Source organism: Mustela erminea, chromosome 1, assembly GCF_009829155.1.
Source record: "Mustela erminea isolate mMusErm1 chromosome 1, mMusErm1.Pri, whole genome shotgun sequence".
In the NCBI taxonomy this organism is placed as follows: Eukaryota; Metazoa; Chordata; class Mammalia; order Carnivora; family Mustelidae; genus Mustela; species Mustela erminea.
Genome location: NC_045614.1, coordinates 138,525,813 through 138,546,821, shown reverse-complemented (window position 1 = coordinate 138,546,821; position 21,009 = coordinate 138,525,813). Strand labels below are relative to the sequence as shown.

At 36.6% G+C, this 21,009-nt stretch overlaps 1 protein-coding gene across 2 annotated transcripts in view; it reads left to right on the top strand.

The window, feature by feature from the left end:
• The window catches only part of LEKR1 (leucine, glutamate and lysine rich 1), a 183,687-nt gene that overhangs the window by 125,519 nt on the left and 37,159 nt on the right, over window positions 1-21,009 (top strand). For both annotated transcript variants that reach the window (XM_032343951.1, XM_032343960.1), the window contains exons 8-9: window positions 4,047-4,124; window positions 4,476-4,679. In XM_032343951.1, the coding sequence (XP_032199842.1) occupies window positions 4,047-4,124; window positions 4,476-4,679 (282 nt within the window). The remainder of the gene's footprint in view (window positions 1-4,046; window positions 4,125-4,475; window positions 4,680-21,009) is intronic.

Here is a 21,009-nt window from a genome sequence, read left to right as displayed (position 1 = left end):
CATTTAGGTGCCTCTGAAAGCATTTTTTAGGTTAAAAAAGATTTTTTTTTTTTTATTTCAAAGCAAATAAATAAAACTTGGAAAATACAGGAATATGTAAAAAAGAATATCATAGTTGTATTTTGATAAAGCCTTCTAGTCCTTCTTCTAAGAACTTTTTCTTAAAGTCTTCTTTTTCTAAGTAATGTCTATTTTTTAGCATATTTTCACTTAGAGAGATAATGTATCATTTTCAGTTAGTGATAAATATATGACATGTTCTAAAAAATGACATTTTTCATGTCATTACATGATACATTTCTAGATAACTATTAAATGGCTATACGATATTTCATGTGTAGATGAATCATAACTACTTACTAAGCTTTTGTTTTTGTAGAATTTGGATAGTTTTTGCTAGAATCAAACTTAAATAATTTTAATGCTTTTAATACATAATGACTTATTGCCTTCCAATAAGATTATACTGATTTATAATCTCAGCATTGTTTGTAAATACCCATTTCTTCGCTTCCTAGCTAATGGTATAATAACTAAACAAACAAACAAACAAACTAGTTTGATTGATGAAACACTGTACTCCTGCATATTTGACTCTGAATTCTTTCATTTGTGACTCACCTGAACATAATCTTTGCCCAGTTTTCTAATGGTATGTGAAACTCTTCCTTATTCCTTCTTTTCTAATATTTTATTCAGAAATAACTTAAAACTTTAAAAAAGTTGTAAACATAATAATAGTACAAAGAACACCCAAATAACCTTTACCCAGATTAACATTTTAACCCATTGCTTTCTTCCTCATCCTTTCTCTGGCCCCATCCTTTCTCTCTCTCTCTCTCTCTCTCTCTCTCTCTCTCCGCACATGTACATACACACACACACACACACACACACTTTTCTTTCCTGAATCGTTTGAGGGTAAGTTACATACAACATGACCCTTTACCTCTAAGTACTTTAGCCTGCCTTTCCTCAGGATGGTGATACTTTAATATGGAAGCACTGCATGGAGCCCTGGGTGTTACACGCAAACAATGAATCATAGGACAATACATCAAAAACTAATGATGTCCTGTATGGTGACTAACATAACATAACATAACAAAAGCACAGTAATCTATGTCATAAAATTATATAAAGCCCTTTAATCTGCCATCCATATTCTAATTTTGTTAGTTGACCTTTATAGCATTTTCTCCTCTAGTATAGGACCACTCTACTAGGTGATGTTAATTTTGATCACCTGGTGAAGGTATTGCTCAATTTTTTCACTCTCTTATTCCTGGGTTTGTTGTTGTTGTTCCTTTTCAACTAGTAAACAGTCTATAAGAGACACTTTAAATACACTGTAAATGCTATCCTCCTCATCAAAATTTATCTCTCGATATAGCATCCAGTAATGATTTTTATCTTATCTAAACTTTACACAGTGGTTGCTAAATGATGATTTTTCTGCCACCAGCCCTCCCTCCCCATTTATTAGTCCTCAGCATCCTACTTTAAGCAAGAGCCTCCACTTCTCCCCATTATTTATTTATTTATTGTTGGTGTGAACCTATGAACTCTTATTTTTTCAATGGTTTACAATTGATTGCTGTATTGAATTGCTTTGATACATAAATTATCTAGGCTTAGCCAGTAGGAGGCCCTTCAAGCTGACTTTTGTGAACTGGAATGTGGTTTCCTCATCTTGTATAAGTACTTCTTCACCTTCTGACATAACAAGATATCTCAGATGTACTTACTCTGCCTTAGTCTTAGAATCAGCCATTTCTGAGTACTCTTGGTTCCTTTGAATAGGAATGGTGTTAGAGACCAAGATCTAGGCTTTGAGTAGGCTCGTCTGCTGCTTGATTCTGTTGATGGTTTCATGGGTTTGTATATATGTCAGACATATCAAAGTATATATGTACTTCATTGTGTGTCAACATGATACCTTCATCGATTTTACAAAAAGCGGATAATGAAAATAACATGTTTTAAGAAGACATTTTTTTTAGAAGAAAAAGTTAAGCTAAAATGTAGTGTTCAAAGATAAAACTTGAGTAATAAAATGCTAAGGAAAATCAAAGTGATTACTATGAAATTCATGAAAATGGTTATTTTAGGGAGGATGGGGGTTGGCTGTGATTGGGACCAGGGACATGAAGCTTCTAGGGTAGCTGGTCAGGTTTTATGTTTTTACCTGGATGGTAGTTATAAGAGTTTTCTCCTTATGATAATTCATTATATAATTGTTTTATGCGATTTTCCTATCGCTTACAATTTTATCATATTTTATAATAAAATCATTTAAAAAATAAATGAATGTTATACATATTCATTATGCAAATAAGTGATTACTTATTAGAAATTAAAGTCATTTTACAAATAGGGCAAATTCATTGGCAATCTAACATATGGTTCATTGTAAGGTTTATAAGCTATTTTAAGGTACTTTCAGATAATGACTTATTAATAAATAGCCTATATAAACTTAAACTGGAATATCACTTTTTCTTAATATATTAACTTTTTGAGTTTTGTTACAAAACCCAATTACATAAAATCAAGACATATGTTTATTTCAGTTTTAGAATTTCCATTTGGTTCATTTTAATGGTTTATTTTTCTGCTGAGATTTATCATCTTTTCACTAATTAGAGTGGATTTTTTTTTAATGTCTTTAAGCAGATTTATAACTGCTCTGAAAAATCCTTGTCTGCAAATTTCAGTATCTGGGTCATCTCAGAGGCAGTCCCTATTAACTGTCTTTTCTGTTAAGAATAGGTCATGCTTTTCTGTTCTTGCTTGTGTTGAGTAATTTTTATTATATTCTGGGCATTGTAAATGTTATATTATAGAAATTCTGGATTCTATTATATTTCTCTAAATACTCCAAATACTGTTGTTGGTGGGGGTGAGGGTGTTGCTGCTTTAAGCAGTTTGTTAGTTTGGTTGGCCTCAGACTGTAAACTCTGTCTTTATCGCAACAGCTCAAATCTCTGTTTAATTGTTTTATCTTTATCCTAATTGGAATATGCCCTGTGCATGAAGAGTTCAAAGCCCAGCCAGATGTGTGTGTAGCCTCTGTATGCAGTATTGGGACTTCCTGTGTTTGACTCTCCTATTTTGAGTCACTCTTCACTTTTCAGCACTGTGGTTGACCCAAACACTGTGCACTAATTCTTTAGGCCAGACTATGTTTTCTTTTCTTTTCTTTATTTTATTTTATTTTATTTTATTTATTTGACAGAGACGCAAGTAGGCAGAAAGGCAGGCAGAGGGGAGAGGGAGAAGCAGGCTCGCCACTGAGCAGGGAGCTTGATGCGGGACTTGATCCCAGCACCCTGGGATCATGACCTGAGCTAAAGGCAGTCGCCCAACCAACTGAGCCACCCAGGTGCCCCAGACTATGTTTTCTATTAGAATGTTAGTTCCCCTAAATGATGCAGACTGGACTGTCATGTTTGAAATCATTAACACACACACACACACACATACACACACACACACAAACCCTGACCCCATGCTATTACCTCATTCCAAGTGTCAGCTTCCCTCCAGAATCTTCTTGTTTTTGTTCACTTTCCAATGCCTTCGAATAGGGGTTTTTCTTTTTTTTTTTTTTAATTTTTTATTTTTTATAAACATATATTTGCTGTGAAGGGGTTTTTCTTTTTTTAATGTTCTTCAAAGTTTAGACTTTTTATTTGTATGCAGATGAGTCTGACAGGGGCCTACTTAGCCATCATAGAAGTGACCTGAATGTTTATTTCTTTAAAGAAATAATAATATAAAGATGCTAAGAAATTTCTCCTAAAGATGAATAAAATAATGATATAGAAAAACACATTGTTGGACTAACAGATTGGGTGATTTTTTTGGCAGAGCAAAACCCCTTGACTTTATATATCTAATCTCAAGGAAGTACGCATACATAATCACAAATAGAATATAAAGAAAAGAAAAGTAATAAAGGAAAAACATGTTTTTTAAAAAGGAAAACATTTATACTTGAACTATTTTGAAATAAAATATTTAAACCTTTTATATTATTTTAGGAATAAATCTAATGAAGCTGCTGACTGTCAAAGAGAACTTAGAAAACTGAAGTTTGAATCCATTATTTCTGAATCACGGTATACATTGCAAATTTTTAAATTAATATTTTTAGTCATTGAATTTGAAACCATACTTTAAATAACATTTTATTTGAGATATATTTAACTTTTCTTACTATCTTATTTACACATATACCTAACTCATGTTTGTAATATCTTGAAGTTGTTCATTTATTTTGCTTCTCCCTAGATGGGAAAGTTTTAATATCACAGAACTATCTATTTTCTTAGTATTTAAAAAATTTTTCTTTTAAGTTAAAATTACAGTCTTTGATTTCAAATGAGATTTTCACATATCTTTGATAAACATAAAAATGTAGTGTCTAATGTGTATTGGTGAGCTTTTTTTTAAATCCTATTCCATTTTAGGCATACCAGATTGCTTAAAGAGAAAGAGGATTCTTTAATGGCTTGTCAACAAACATATAAAACTTTACAGGAAGAACTGACTGCAAAAGAAAGACAAGAAGAAGACATGAAAAAAAGAATTAACCTTGCAGAAAATGAACTACAGATAACCAAAACTCTTCTGACTCAGACAAAGGAAGAAGTTGTAACACTGAAAAATGAAAGGTATAGTCCACAACAATTTCTTCCAAAAATATCTTATTTAACTCAGTGTTCCATATATATTTGAAATATCAAGGTCTTATGTATATTAATGACAGTGAAATTACGGCATTTAGGACTTATTTCACGGGAAAGGTCATCACATCCCACCACTTCATTTGATGATGATTAAACTGAAATCCAAATGGGTTAAATGAGATGCTCAAAGTCATATAGTGAAAGTAGAGATGGAATCCACATTACATTTGGTGTTAGATTTTTATTGAAAAGTATCAAAAAGACCATGTGTGATCTTATACTACTGAATTTCACCTAGGCCAATAATTGGTGGATTCTATCATTTTCCAACAGAAAAACATCTTTTTGTATCACTTTTTCCTTTCATTAGCTCCTACTTTTCTTCTCTGTTACTTATCAACAACCTCTTCTTGAGGGCTCTCTACAGATACCTCTGACATTCAGGTAGTAACGGGAAACTAAAAAGCATGTTCATTTAACCTCCCTAGATATTGTTGCTCAGTTAATTTGTCTTTAAATTAACCTTATTTATACTTAATATCTCAACCCTGCTTTCTTTCTTTTTTTTTTTTTTCAATTGCCTGGTATGTCTTTATTCATTCTTTTCAAGTTCTTTAGTTTTAAATGCATATCTGATATATACTACACATGTCGGGCTTTTATTTTATTAGTTTTTGTCAAATCTGGGAGTCTTTAAGGGAGATATTATCCCATTTATATTTATTGATATAACTGTTATATTCCAGAAGAACTTCACAAGTCCCATAAGGGCGAGAATTTTTGTCATGGTTTTTTTGGTCAGGTTTTTTGTCAAGTTTTGTCACACTCTGTGTACAGAATCCAAAATTGGCTATTTGTTTTTCATTTTTCTAGAATTTTTTTTAGTTTATTTTTTATTTTGTTAATTTCATTTTATAAGTATTAGACCATTTTCTAACTTAGAAGATTTATAAACTTTTTTTTCATTCTTTACAAAGGCAGCTATTTGCTCCCAAAGGAAAAGTCTACATAGAATTAAGTTGTCTTAGAACATTCTTATCCACTTTTTGCCCTGGGTTACATCTGTCTCTAACTCCAAGCTAGAAGGAGTTCTGTCCACTTCATAGGGGAACAAGTCTTATTTCTGGTCCATCCTGGGATAAGATGAACAACTGTAATGCTAATTGCCACTCACCATTTCTTCCTGACTCAGCCATGCCAACAACCTGTGTCTTGCAAAGATGGTACACCTTATAGTTATAGGACTCTTCACCACCTCTGCCCTTTCACAATTACATAGTCACTCAGCCCATAACATATTAGAAACAGCAATTTCATAAGCAGGATATTTGCAAGGTCCAAGCTTACTAATAACAAGAAGAAATGGCAACTGAAAGATTGGTCCAGAATAGGAAGAAAAAAACCCCCCAAATCCAAACAAAAACATGAAAAGCATTGCAGTTTGACCCAATATGCAATAGAGACAACCCAACACACATCAGTAACTTAGAATGTTCCTGTATTTATTAACATGGGTTAATAACTGGTGGCCATCATGATGACCCTGAGTGAGAAAAATAAAAATCAGTTTTATACTCTACATAAAAAGTACAGAATCATATGTCCTAGGACACCATGAAATAAATAATTTTTTAAAAATCTTCTGCTTATAACTTTGGTTATCTGAGTAATTTTCTTATATTCCTATATTACCTATAATACCCCATTTCAAATGATGTCAGATTAATTATATTTACTTGTTTATCAGAATGAATGCCATCTTCTTTACAGTGGTCATTGAAAAAATCCTGTCTTTGCTCAAACATTTCTGGAACTCTTTTCTGAGGATTGACTGAAGAGCATATGTTTTAGAATTTTCTCTGTATGATGAATCTTTGCCCTTTAGGAATGAATTTGATTTTAAAAACCATCTCAGAAAGCAAGTCCAGTGAATATGGTAGGAAGTCAATCTGGGAAATACCATGTGGGTTAAAAAATGAATTGTATTTTTTCTCTATGGTTAGTAAATTATCTCTTGCTGCAATTTGAAAAAAGGCAGTCTTATGAGTGTTTTGAGGATTGATGGCATCATTAGAATAAATATAGAACTTCATTTGAGGATTGCTTTGAAATACACACTCACCTAGATGATTGTGTTTTGCCACATTTTAGTATGGTTCTCATCTTACCCTCATTGTAAGTATTGAACGAGAAAGATAATTCTTTAAGTTTTCAGAAAATAGAGACATCATTGAGCTACCACCTTCTCTTCCTCCCTGTTTTTTTCTTTCATATACTTGCCCTGTTTTCTTCTTTGCTCTTTACACTTTAGTCTATCCAAAAGTAGGCATGATATTACCTAGTCATTTGGTGACACTAAGTTTACAGTCTGCCACATAACAAATAAAAATGTGCTTATGTATCATACAATAATCATAGGATTATTCCTAGACATAACCTATTGTCCTTTTTCTTTGTCCTAGGCCACCTTCAAATTTTGTCTGTCTTGTCCTCTGTTGTATCCTCAAAGTCTAGCATGTATTCACTCAACAAATATTTGTTGAGGGAATGAATGACTTGCTTTGGGTAATTTAATCAGTCAACAATCATTTGTTGAACATTCACTATATGCCAGGTACTATGCACCCTGGGGATATGATAGTGAATCTGAAACATCCCTGTCCTCAGGAAGCTTACATTCTAATGAGACACAGTTTAAAAAAGTGAGTAGTAATTATAATAATTATAGATTGTGATAATGGATATAAAATAAGTAGAAGGGTATAGTAGCAGAGACTGATAGAAAGGGGACCTGATTTGGAAAGAGCAGTCATAAAAGTGACTTCCAAGATGATATATAAAGGAAGATAAGTCAAAGTAACCAGGCCAAAAGTCAGGAAGAGCTTTACACCTGAAGAGCAAGCTTGGTGAGTTCTCAGAAATGGCAGCATGACTATAGGCCTAACAAGTGTGAGTGAGAGAAGCAAGGACCAAAGCATGCAGGGTCTCCCAGGTCTTTGAGAGTTGGGTATTACATACAGTGCAATGAAAAGAAACCATTGAAGGGATTTTAGCAGAGGAGCGACACTGTGGCAAGATCATTCTGATGCTGAGTGGAGAAGGTGTGGCGATAGTGGGAACAACTCAGGTCATTTACTGTTTTGATACTAATGAAAGGACTTCATATGTGGTTAAGCCTAATAGGAGAAAAATAAAAATCTTCAGCTCCCACCTCTTGCCAGTTTGTGCTAGGTTATTTAAATGTCTGGACCAACTGGATAGTGGCAAAATAGCCAGAGTTCACTCCATTTTGAACCAAAAGGGATATATGAAAACCAAGTTAGGGGTGCCTGGATGGCTTAGGTGGTTAAGCATTCAACTCTTGATTTAACTCAGGTCATTACCTCAGGGTCATGATCTTGGGGTCCTGGGATGGAGCCTCACATTGCATCAGGCTCCGCGCTTCGCAAGGAGTAGTCTTCTCTCCTTCTTCCTCTGCCCCCTCGCCATATACTCTCTGTCTCAAATAAATAAATCTTTAAAAATCTTAAAAATAAAAAAAGAAAAAAAAGAAAGCCAAGTTAAAAAGATATCTTGGGGGCTCCTGGGTGGCTCAATGGGTTAAAGCCTCTGCCTTCAGCTCAGGTCATGATCCCAGGGTCCTGGGATCAAGCCCTGCATCGGACTTTCTGCTTGGCAAGGAGCCTGCTTCCCCTTCTTTCTCTGCCTGCTTGTGATCTCTGTCTGTGAAATAAATAAATAAAATCTTAAAAAAAAAAAAAAGACATCTTGAAGAATAATGACCCTTTGGAAGTTTTTGACACTTCTGTCCAAACCTACCTTGAAATTTTTGTTGACAAGCCAATCAAAGAATCCTCTTTTTAAGCAATCTGGTATGCCTAAAATAGAACAAGATAAAAAAAATTTTTTTAAACCATCAATATACAATAGGCAGTATATTTTTATGTTTATCAAAGATATATGATGCCACCAACGTTGGCTTTCTTTTTCAATATCCCTTTGGCTATTCGAGGTCTTTTCTGGTTCCATATAAATTTTAGCATTATTTGTTCCATTTCTTTGAAAAAGATGGATGGTACTTTGATAGGAATTGCATTAAATGTGTAGATTGCTTTAGGTAGCATAGACATTTTCACAATATTTATTCTTCCAATCCAGGAGCATGGAACATTTTTCCATTTCTTTGTGTCTTCCTCAATTTCTTTCATGAGTACTTTATAGTTTTCTGAGTATAGATTCTGTGTCTCTTTGGTTAGGTTTATTCCTAGGTATCTTATGGTTTTGGGTGCAATTGTAAATGGGATTGACTCCTTAATTTCTCTTTCTTCTGTCTTGCTGTTGGTGTAGAGAAATGCAACTGATTTCTGTGCATTGATTTTATATCCTGACACTTTACTGAATTCCTGTATAAGTTCTAGCAGTTTTGGAGTGGAGTCTTTTGGGTTTTCCACATATAGTATCATATCATCTGCGAAGAGTGATAATTTGACTTCTTCTTTGCCGATTTGGATGCCTTTAATTTCCTTTTGTTGTCTGATTGCTGAGGCTAGGACCTCTAGTACTATGTTGAATAGCAGTGGTGATAATGGACATCCCTGCCGTGTTCCTGACCTTAGCGGAAAAGCTTTCAGTTTTTCTCCATTGAGAATGATATTTGCGGTGGGTTTTTCATAGATGGCTTTGATGATATTGAGGTATGTGCCCTCTATCCCTACACTTTGAAGAGTTTTGATCAGGAAGGGATGCTGTACTTTGTCAAATGCTTTTTCAGCATCTATTGAGAGTATCATATGGTTCTTGTTCTTTCTTTTATTGATGTGTTGTATCACATTGACTGATTTTCGGATGTTGAACCAACCTTGCAGCCCTGGAATAAATCCCACTTGGTCATGGTGAATAATCTTTTTAATGTACTGTTGAATCCTATTGGCTAGTATTTTGTTGAGTATTTTCGCATCTGTGTTCATCAAGGATATCGGTCTATAGCTCTCTTTTTTGGTGGGATCCTTGTCTGGTTTTAGGATCAAGGTGATGCTGGCCTCATAAAATGAGTTTGGAAGTTTTCCTTCCATTTCTATTTTTTGGAACAGTTTCAGGAGAATAGGAATTAGTTCTTCTTTAAATGTTTGGTAGAATTCCCCCGGGAAGCCGTCTGGCCCTGGGCTTTTGTTTGTTTGGAGATTTTTAATGACTGTTTCAATCTCCTTACTGGTTATGGGTCTGTTCAGGCTTTCTATTTCTTCCTGGTTCAGTTGTGGTAGTTTATATGTTTCTAGGAATGTTACCCTAAGGATACAAACGTAGTGATCCAAAGGGGCACATGCACCCGAATGTTTATAGCAGCAATGTCCACAATAGCCAAACTATGGAAAGAACCTAGATGTCCATCAACAGATGAATGGATCAAGAAGATGTGGTATATATACACAATGGAATACTATGCAGCCATCAAAAGAAATGAAATCTTGCCATTTGCGACAACATGGATGGAACTAGAGCGTATCATGCTTAGCGAAATAAGTCAAGCAGAGAAAGACAACTATCATATGATCTCCCTGATATGAGGAAGTGGTGATGCAACATGGGGGCTTAAGTGGGTAGGAGAAGAATCAATGAAACAAGATGGGATTGGGAGGGAGACAAACCATAAGTGACTTTTAATCTCACAAAACAAACTGAGGGTTGCTGGGGGGAGGGGGTTTGGGAGAAGGGGGTGGGATAATGGACATTGGGGAGGGTATGTGCTTTGGTGAGTGCTGTGAAGTGTGTAAACCTGGTGATTCACAGACCTGTACCCCTGGGGATAGAGTATTATGCCTCCATCAGAAAGGATGAATACCCAACTTTTGTAGCAACATGGACGGGACTGGAAGAGATTATGCTGAGTGAAATAAGTCAAGCAGAGAGAGTCAATTATCATATGGTTTCACTTATTTGTGGAGCATAACAAATAGCATGGAGGACATGGGGACTTAGAGTGGAGAAGGGAGTTGGGGGAAATTGGAAGGGGAGGTGAACCATGAGAGACTATGGACTCTGAAAAACAATCTGAGGGTTTTGAAGGGACGGGGGGTGGGAGGTTGGGGTACCAGGTGGTGGGTATTATAGAGGGCACGGATTGCATGGAGCACGGGGTGTGGTGCAAAAATAATGAATACTGTTATGCTGGAAATAAAAAAAACAAAAAAAAAATTAAAAAAAAAAAGATATATGAAAATCTCATTTGAAACTAAAGACTATAATTTTAACTTTAAAGAAAATTTTTAAAAATACTAAGAAAATGGATAGTTCTGTGATACTAAAACTTCCCCATCTAGGGAGTAGCAAAATCAATGAAAACTTCAAAATATTATAAACATGAATTAGGCATTATACATGTAAATAATACAAGTCTTCCTTTCACTGTGGGGGCAATCTGTTCACCTGCCCCCGTCCTGTCTCTGTTTGGTTCTTTTCCATCTCTCCTGACTGCGGACATTCCTTAGCTTCATGCATGCTCTTGGCTTTCCTTTCTCCACTTTCTTCCCTTTAACAGTAAACTGTCTCTCAACTAAGCAAGGTTCCCTGTAAAGCTTTGCTTTGAAGTGCCAAAGGGACCTCTAAATAGAGATGTCCCTAAAGCAGATGGAGATGTGAAAAGTCCCTCCAAAGAAGAAGTGATAGAGATACTGTTAACATTCACAGAGATGCTTGTTCAGTAGCACAGGGTGGTGCCTGGAATTCTGCCACACACCAGTATCCCAAAACACCATAATGGAAAGACTTGCAACCCACCAGGCTGCCAGATGTGCTCTCCAAAGGCCAAAACCCAAGTTTCTCTGGGTGATGGCATGTGCTTCTGTAAGCTTGGGCAGACTCATGTGCACATCGCTCTTCCCTCAGCTCTCCTGGTATAGAACCCCTGCCAAAGCTCCCATGGGACCAGTATGAGAAAGGTGCAGTTCAGATGCAGTGTAGATTCAGAAGAGGAGAAAAGGAAGACGTCAAAAGCCAAAACTGACCCCAAGGGAAAAAGGGGTAGAACTGAATTGGGGGCAGGAAGGGAAATGGTAACTAGGAAGTAGTTGAAGTATTAGGACAAATCTACTCTATTATGCATTGCTTTCTTCCCCACACTCAGGAAGCTCTTTAAGGAGACAAGGCTCCCCTGGAAGGAGGGAACGTAGGTCCTTAGAGATCACGGATGCCGGGGGTCGAGGTCTGGCCAGCTTGGTCACAGACACCCTGAGGCTGGAGAGAGACATCTCCTGGGTGGAACAGGAAGAAGGCACAGTGGATGGCGTCAGAGAAAAGGGAGCAGTTTTCTCAATTCTATACAAAGAGCTTTCTGCTCTCATGCTTCTGGACTGGGAGGTCTCATCAGGAAGGGCTAGAACTCTGCTCAGACTGTGCATTTGTGACAGTGCTTCAGGCCTACAGTGGATTAAACAGGGTTCTGTTGGCTGGCCTGCAGGCCTAATTCCATTTTGTAGAAAATTATTTCTATGGTAAAATGTGTTTGGAATTCCCTATAACTAACTTACAAATAACGTTTTATAAGGACATATGTGTTTAAGCTTGGAAACTGCCCACACATAACACTTAAGAGAAATTTATGCACTAACATGTGGGCTACAACCAGAGTGCCGAAACCCACAGCTGTCTGTGACAGCTCTCGTACTCTCTGCATTCCCAAGAGCTGTATTAGCACCATCTTGGTAAATTCCAAGAACGATAGGAAAATACTTATTTGACTGACTTGCCAATAGCAGGATGGGATTAGTGAAGAGCATTTGTTGGAAGAAAAGCTTAGTTGTAACCGAAGTTAGGTGCAAGTTGCTTAGGTGTGATTTCTTCTGTGAAATAAATAATATACGTCTGTATCTCTTTATCTGCCTAACTCTATTTTTTTTTTTTTTTAAGATTTATTTACTTACGTTTTTGAGAGAGAGTGAGCATGCAGGAGTGCGAGAGCACAAGAAGGCGCACAAGTTGGGAAGAGGCAGAGGGAGGTTTGAGAAGCAGACCCCCCCCCAACCCACCACCCCATGAGTGAGGAGCCCAATGCAGGGCTAACCAACTGAGCCACCTGGGGAGCCCCTCTTTATCTGTTTTAAATGAAGTTTACTTAAGTGCTCCCTATCCCTTCAGAAGGGTATCTTTTAGACTGTAATGAAGGGTTTTACTCTCCCTGCCCCACACATGTAACCTTAACTTCTTTCCAATTCCCAGATCCTCTCCTCTCACTCTTGGTCTTTGGTTTTTGTTTGTTTGTTCCTATTTAGTCAAAAGCTACAAACCCTCACCCCAGAGGAATATGTACAAAATCTAGCAGTTTTTTCTCAGGAGCATCTATATGTGACATGACCCCATAATTAAACGTGTGCTTCCTCATGCTCTCTCTCCCATCTCCCTTTCCCCCAGCCTCACCTCCCTCTTTCTCCCTCTCAGAGTCTCTCACACACACTCCACAGGTATCACAATTGTGGGGAGCCCTCTAAAGGCTTCTGGGATCCTGTCCTGAGTGAGAAGCATCCTTATGTGGCACTCAGTGGAAGGGGTAAGGGATCTACAAACCAGTCAAGACTCTGCTGTCCTCGCCACATGCCACAGGGGAAGAAGCTTAGCGTTCTTGCATAATTATGCCATTCCCTTCTCCCCTTACCACGCCTTCTGTCTTACCAACCCAGAGGGGAAGTTATTTCCAAATTTGCCCAAAGGCATGGTTAGCAGATCTGGGAACTTCCACCTGTGAAGCAGGTCATTTTCCCACATTTTCTACATAAGGAAAGAGGTAAGCAAAGCTAAGTCTCTCACTCAGGGTCACATAATTGGCAAAGATTGTAATCAAGCTCTGCTGTGTCTAATCTCATTACCCATGTTCCCTCCACTACAGTTCACGTAGTTCCCTCAGCATCTGTCTTGAAAGGCTGTTTTGTCAGCTCCTCTCTGTGTGACTTCTTTCTCAACCCTGCTGTTAACACTGAGCCTTCAGGGGACTCCCATCCCTGAGAAAATCAGCAGAACCCTGAGTGTTCTCTTTCTGTCTCCTCTCCCCACCCTCTTGCTTTCTTACTCCACCTCTCTACTCTTTCAGGATTCTTCCATTCACTCAATAAATATAAGATGGTGACTTTTGTCTTCTACTCTCTGGTGTCTTGGTAAAATCAGAAATGGAGCTATATCTTCAGAATGAAAATAGAATAATATTTCACAACACATTCTAGACCAAGAGAAGCTTACTCTTCAGTTCCTTTAATGAGGCTTGTCATATTTTCATGAAGGTTAAAAAAATGAGAAATGTAGATGCCTGCCTGGGTGGCTCAGTCAGCTGGGTGTCGGCCTTTGGCTCAGGTCATGATCCTGGGGTTGTGAGATAGAGTCCTGAATCAAGCTCCCTGCTTGGTGGGGAACCTGCTTCTCCCTCTGCCTGCTGCCTCCGCTGCTTGTGCTTTCTCTCTCTTTCTCTCTCTCTATGACAAATAAATAAATAAAATCTTCTAAAAAGTTGCTTTGAATCTGAAAAGATTCAGAAGCAGTGTAGAAAGAGTCTGTTACCTCCTGGTACTGTGGCTTAAGTATAAAAAAACGGACTGTAGAGTTAGGCAAATAGGTTTAACTCTCAACTTGACCAGTATCAAATTTGGACAACTCAGCCACTTTAAGGATCATTTTCCTTATCTGTAAAATGGGTATACTAATAATAGCTATCTTCTCAAGAAGACTGAAGTATCTAATATTGTGCCTGGTAGGATGTAAGTGCTAAAAAAATGTATTCCCTCTCTTTCATCTTTTCTTAGGTTGCTAACCCCTTAAAGCATCATATCTCATTAATGTTTACACCCTACATTGGTGATGTAGCTATTTATTAAATGTCTATTCAATCCAATATTTTTTGCTTTACTCTTCAAGTTGTAAAGATTAGACCATGGAGTGAATCAATTTGGATGCTATCCTATTAGTTGAAAGTATTATGAAACAAAATGTTCCAAGTAACATCATTCTAAAATAAAGAACATTATTATTCCCCCCCCAAAACTCACCTCTTTCTCTGATTTCCTATCTGTCAGCAGCTCTCAGAAAAAGAGGCTTGCCAAACTTCTTATGATACCAGAGAGTTAACTGCTTTTAACTAAGGCAGGAGTTGTGGCAAAATCAAAATTATCTCTTTGATTGACAATGTGAAGACATCTCTAAAAGAACAACTTGTGAAATAGAATTTAAAGCTGTCATTTGGCATTATGGTTTGACATTTGTTTGCAGTTATGTTTTTAACTACAATTAAGGGAATCTAGATTTTTGCATGTATGTAAGGAATTAGATTCTCATTTTTTTTCGGGTCTAAGAATTTAAAAGTTAAAATTTTAAAAATAAATACTCCTAATTGAGAGAGATCCTAATTTGCCTATTGTGCCAACTCCAGAAACGTTATTTTTAAGCAATATTTCATGAAACTGCAGGGTAGAGTGCTGCAGATAGCCACACCTCCCTCTCAAATATAAAAAGCAAAGACAGCATACCACTGCAGAGAGCTCAAGGCTGATATGAGCGTGAGCCAGAATTGCTGATGAATTCTCTTACTTTAGATGGTCATTTACTACTTTGGAATCTTGTTTCTTCTAAAATTTAGTCAATTGCCTTAGGTGTATCACCAAAAAAATGGCGAGAAAGAAGCGATCCCTATAGACTAAAACAATGCCTGACACGTAATGGATATTTGCTGGATAGATAGATGTATGGATGAGAATTAATTTAATCCCTATGAAACCACTGATTGCATGTTTTAAAGTTAGAAATTTCCCTGTGTTTCTCTCAAGTCCAGAGAGTCCTGACTTGTCAAAAATCAGAGGTGGGATCCTTTGTCAGATTCTTAGTAATATCCAAATTTAGGACCTAAATCTGTATTGTTTCCTATAAATCTAAGGCATTTTTACCTCCAGAATGGGTTCAGAAGAGGAAATTAGATGTCTCTATAATATTCAAAAATGGCTATACATTTTCAACTTTTTACAACATGGAAAAATATGGAATATGCATCTAACAATGTTTTATTTCTTATCATTCCTCTAGATTTCTAGCAGAAAGGCTCACAAGAGTCAAAACTGATCCCTTTTAGTTTCTTTGAACACAAGCTTGTTTTTCATCATCAGTAACTTAAATGGTTTTGTATTCCTGAACAATGGGTATAGTGTGAAAGTGTGATTTTTGTTTTTAGAATTGGGATTATCTTTTTCACACATATAATCATCTCTGTTTACATTACTCAGTGCCCATTTCATGCTAATTAAGGGCAGTAAGTATTTGTACAATCACATATGATTATTCTTTCTGCTTTGTCCTACTAAAGAATCTCACAAGAGTCTCAGAGTCTGGGTCAGAGGCTCAAAAGGAATCAAAGCGATCTGAAAGCCCTTCTCTTTTCTAGAGCCATAGGTAAATCAAGCAGACTTACCACTGCAAACTTTAAGTCCATGATTTTTTAAAGAGTTCATTCAAAACACCTTAGACTTTGTGGAAATGTCATAGGGAACTTTATAACTCTGAAAATCCAGTAAATAATTATCATTTCCTTAACATTGTTTAAACCTTGGTCTACTCTATTTTAGCATCTATAATCTAGACTTTCAGTTTTTATTCTAAAAGGAAACATGTAACAGCAGTGGCGTTTTGTACACAGTCCATCAGAGGAATGTATATGGAGTGGATTCCACTATGGTTGTATCTAAATTATATTTGTCTTCAGAGAGACTGAAATTTGAGCATCTAAATACTCTACCACTCATTTCACAAAAAAAAGGTAACTTCTAGTGTACTGACAGGCACCCATCTGAAAATACCTGTTGGAATTTTCTAATCAGTAAGGCCTCTTTTCAAATAAGAAACCGGGCTTAAGAAATAAAATGGACCAAATTGCCAAGACTGTGCTGTCTGCTACTTCTAACAAGTGCATAGCCAGCCACATCCATTCTGTATACTGGTATTTTAAAAACCCGGTCAAGTGCTACTTCAGTTTCCATCAACTGCTGTTCCTTATTTGATTAAGTTTACTATTATAAGATTCTAATCTCATACCTAAAGTTGTATAATAGCACTTGAAAGTAGACCATGGCATTAGTTTTCTATTGCTGCTATAACAAATTGCCGCCAATCTAACAGCTTAAAACATCACAAATTTTTTATCTTACAGTTTTGCAAGTCAGAAGTGCATAGGAGTATTAAGGGACTAAAATCAAGGTGTCCCTAGGGCACGTTCTTTCTGGAAGTTCCAGGGGCAAGCCCATTCCTTGCTTCTTCCAGCTTTAAGAGGCTGCTGGCATTCTGGCAGTCTTTGCATCCTAGCCACATGAATCCAGTCTTTGCTTCCTTTGTCACATCATCACCTTCCTCTACATTAATGCGTTCTCCTCTTTCTTATAAAGGCCTTGGTAATTACATTTAGGGCACAACCAAATAATCCAAGATAATCTCCTCATGTCAAGACTCTTAATCACATCTGCAAAGTCTCTTTTAGCATATAAAGTAACATACAGACTCTGTAGATTAGGACATGGATATCTTTGAAGGAAATTATTCAGTCTACTGCAACTGTGTTAAGTTAAAGATGGCCCTTATTACTCCTATAGCAAATACTAAAATAAAACTAGACAAAAAATTTATAGCTAAACAGCCAAAAAAGCGGATAAAGTTGAATCTTAAGACATATGCAAAATCCAAAAGAAGGCAGAAAAAAGAGGGAAAGCACACAACAGATGAGGCACATAGGAGACACATAGCAAGAGGATAGATTTAAGGCTAGCCATATCAACAACTGAATTAAATATAAGTTGTCTAAACGTTCCAATTAAAAGATGAAGATTATATAAGAATCTTTGTATAAGACTGTATAAGAAAAAGTAAGATTCAGCTATAAACTGCCTGTAGGAAATTTATTTTAAATGTAATGACACAAATAATTTAAAAGTAAAACAATGAAAAAAAACCACCAAGTTGATGCTAATCAAAAGAAAGCTGAAATACTATAGATATCATGTAAAATAGATTTTAGACCAAAGAATATTACTAGGAATAAAGAAATTCATTTCATAATGATAAGTGGGTTGGGACACTTAGGTGGCTTGGTCAGTTAAGGATCAGACTCTTGATTTACTCTCACGTTATGATCTCCGGGTCATGAGATGAGCCCCTCCCTCTTCCTCTGCCCCTCCTCTCTCTCTCTCTCTCTCTCTCTCTCTCTCTCTGTATCATAAAAAAAGAAAAGAAAAGATTCAGGGCAATCACAAAAATTCCAACAGAACTTTTTGTAGAAATTAACAAGCTAATTCTAAAATTCACATGGAAATGCAAAGGGCCTAGAATAAGCAAAGCAACTTTGGGAAGAAACCTATATAGTCACTACCTGACTTCAAGACTTGTAAAGCTACATATTTAATAGTGGGGTACTGGTCTCAAGAAAGACAAGTTGATCAGTGGAACAGAATAGAGAATCCAGAAATAGACACATGTATATGGTTTATTGATTTTCTACATGTGTACTAAAACAATTCATTGGAGAAAAGATAGTATTTTGAAACCATTGGTATTGGAATAATTGTATATACGTATGTGAAAAATGAACTTTGATTCATACTATGAAATATATTTATATAAATTCAAAATAAAGATCTAAATATAAAACCTAAAATCATAAATTTCTTAAAGAAGACATGGAAGAACAACATTTATGAGCTTGAGTTGGGCAAAGATTTCTTGGATTCTACACCAAAAGAACACTCCACAAAAGAAAAAAAATAACGTTGATAAATTGAACTTCATTAAAATTAAGACTTCTGTTTCTTAAAGGACAGTTTAGAGAATGAAAATACAAACTGTATACTGGAATAATATATTTGCAAAATATATGTCTCATAAAGGACTTGTTTCCAGAATATGTAAAGAACTTCAGAAACTCTGTCATATTTGAACAGACACTTCTCCAACTTCACCAATGAAGACATACAGGTGGTCAATAAGTACACAAAAGGACACTTAACATCATTAGTCATTAGGGAAATGCAAATTAAAGCCATGGTGAGATACTACTACACACCTTCAATGTCTAGAATTTAAAAGTCTGAGCATAAAGTTGACAAGGATGTGGAGAAATGAATTTTCATACCCAGCTCATTGGAATATAAAATAGTACAACCTCTTCGGGAAACAGTTTGGAAGTTTCTTAAAAAGTTAAGCATTATACTTACTTGCTACCCCAGTGTTTTACTCAGGAGGAATTAAAGGGATTATCTATATAAAAACTTGTACAGAGGTATTGATAGTAGCTTCATTTGTAAGAGCCCAAACCTGTGAAACAACCTGTATGTCTGCCAACAGGTGAGTTGATCAAATTGTGGTATAGACATACAATGAAATACTGCCCAGCAACAAAAATGAACCTCAATGTAAGCAAGGAATATCCCCTGCCTCCAGGATAGAGATCCTCAAAGTGGCTTCCAGGGGAATTTCAGAATTTTGATGGGCTCCACTCGGTGCCAGGTGCACACCTCCCAGTGAGAGAACTGTTCTATTCATGCCTGACTGTGATCAGACTTGGCCACTGGACTTGTTCTTGCCACTGAAATGTGAGAGAGTGCACCAATTCTGAGTAGAAGCTTTAACAGACCCAGTGTTTTGGAGATTTTTCTTTTCCATCTGCCAGACGCTCCCTGGTGATCTAGTGGTTAGGATTCGGCGCTCTCTCCCTTTTCCATCTGCCACTAAAGTAGCATTCCTGGGTAAGAGTTGCTCCTTGAGCTACACCCTGGAACAAAACATGGGGAGCAAACCAACAGGTGACACATAACATAAGCAAACAATATAAACTCTAGTACTTTAAGCTCTGAGATTACAGATATGTTAAGTTTGGGATGTCTCTGAAATATAAAAGTAGAGCAGTCAGATGGTGAGTTGGATTCATGAGTCAGATACTCAGAGAACACGGAGACGAGATCTGAGCCAGAGATAAAGTTTGGGAGTTGTCAGCATCTAGTTTGCATTTGAAGCATAGGAGTGGATAAGATCATCTAGAGAAACAGGAGAAAGGAAAAAGTGCTGAGTAGCCCAAACATTTAAATGACAAGTACAGGAAGACGAGTCTGCAAGGCCGACAGGAATGGCTGAATATTTGGAGAAAAGCCAGAAATGAGGTTTCTAGTGCAATCCCACTTGTGCTGTCCTTGCTCCCCTTTGTTTCTTCTGCTTCACCTCCTTTTCCTTAGCCGGAAGACTGCTAAGCAAGCATCAGAACCTGCTGGATGCACCTCACACTCAGCAAGATAAGTTTTTCTTTTACATTACTGGATTTTGAGCATTGGATTTTGAGAACTGGTGCACTCTCTCATTTGGACAGGGATCCTGCCTTCCTAATTCACCTCTGTGCTTCCAGGGCCCAATGACACTACCTTGTCCCTAGTGTGCATAGCTGACAGTCAACTCTACTCTACTGATCACCTGCCTGGCCCTTCACCTTAGTCTTTCCTTTTGATTCCTTTTCCTCCACATGCATGTGCTCAGGCTTTAATCACTATTTTAAAATAAATACTGAATAGATAAAGAGGAAGTGCACATAGGTGTAAAGTACGAAGAAGTACACTACGATGAACATCTATGTCAACCCCTCAGTTTAGAAAATAGAACCCTACTGTTAGCTTTGAAGTCCCTTTGGTGTTTCTCCATATTTCCACCACAGTGCCTCATTCTGCGGAGGAAACCACCAGCTTGCATTTTGTGGTTCTCAGCAAACTAGGAATAGAAGAGAACTTCTTCAGATGGATAAAGAGCATCTATAAAAACCTGTAGAGAACACCTGATGTTTCTTTGCTTCACTTTATAATTTTACCGACTTGTTTACAGTCCTTAAAAAAGTTAGAGTTTGCATATATCTTCATAGAAATAAAATCATACTGTAAGGTTTACCCAATTTTTTTTTCTTTGTGCTCAAGATTATGGTTCTGGGATTTGTCCGTCATGGTGCATGTAGCTGAAAAGCATTCATTTCTTTATCTGTATTATATTCTAAACTATACCACAATTCGTTTATCCATTCTGCTTTAAGTATATTCTGTAAGGTTTGATATGTAGCAATTTCACTATTGTTCAATTCTAAGTATTTTAAAATATCAATTGTGATTTTTTTTTTTTACTTGACCCATGACTTACAGAAATACATGTTTTAAATTTCCAAATACATGGAGATATTTTATGTGTCTTTTGTTACAGATGTTTGTTTTCTGAGAATATAGACTCTAACAGTGCTGTTCAATAGTATAATGTGAGCCATTATGTAATTTAAAATTTTTCAATT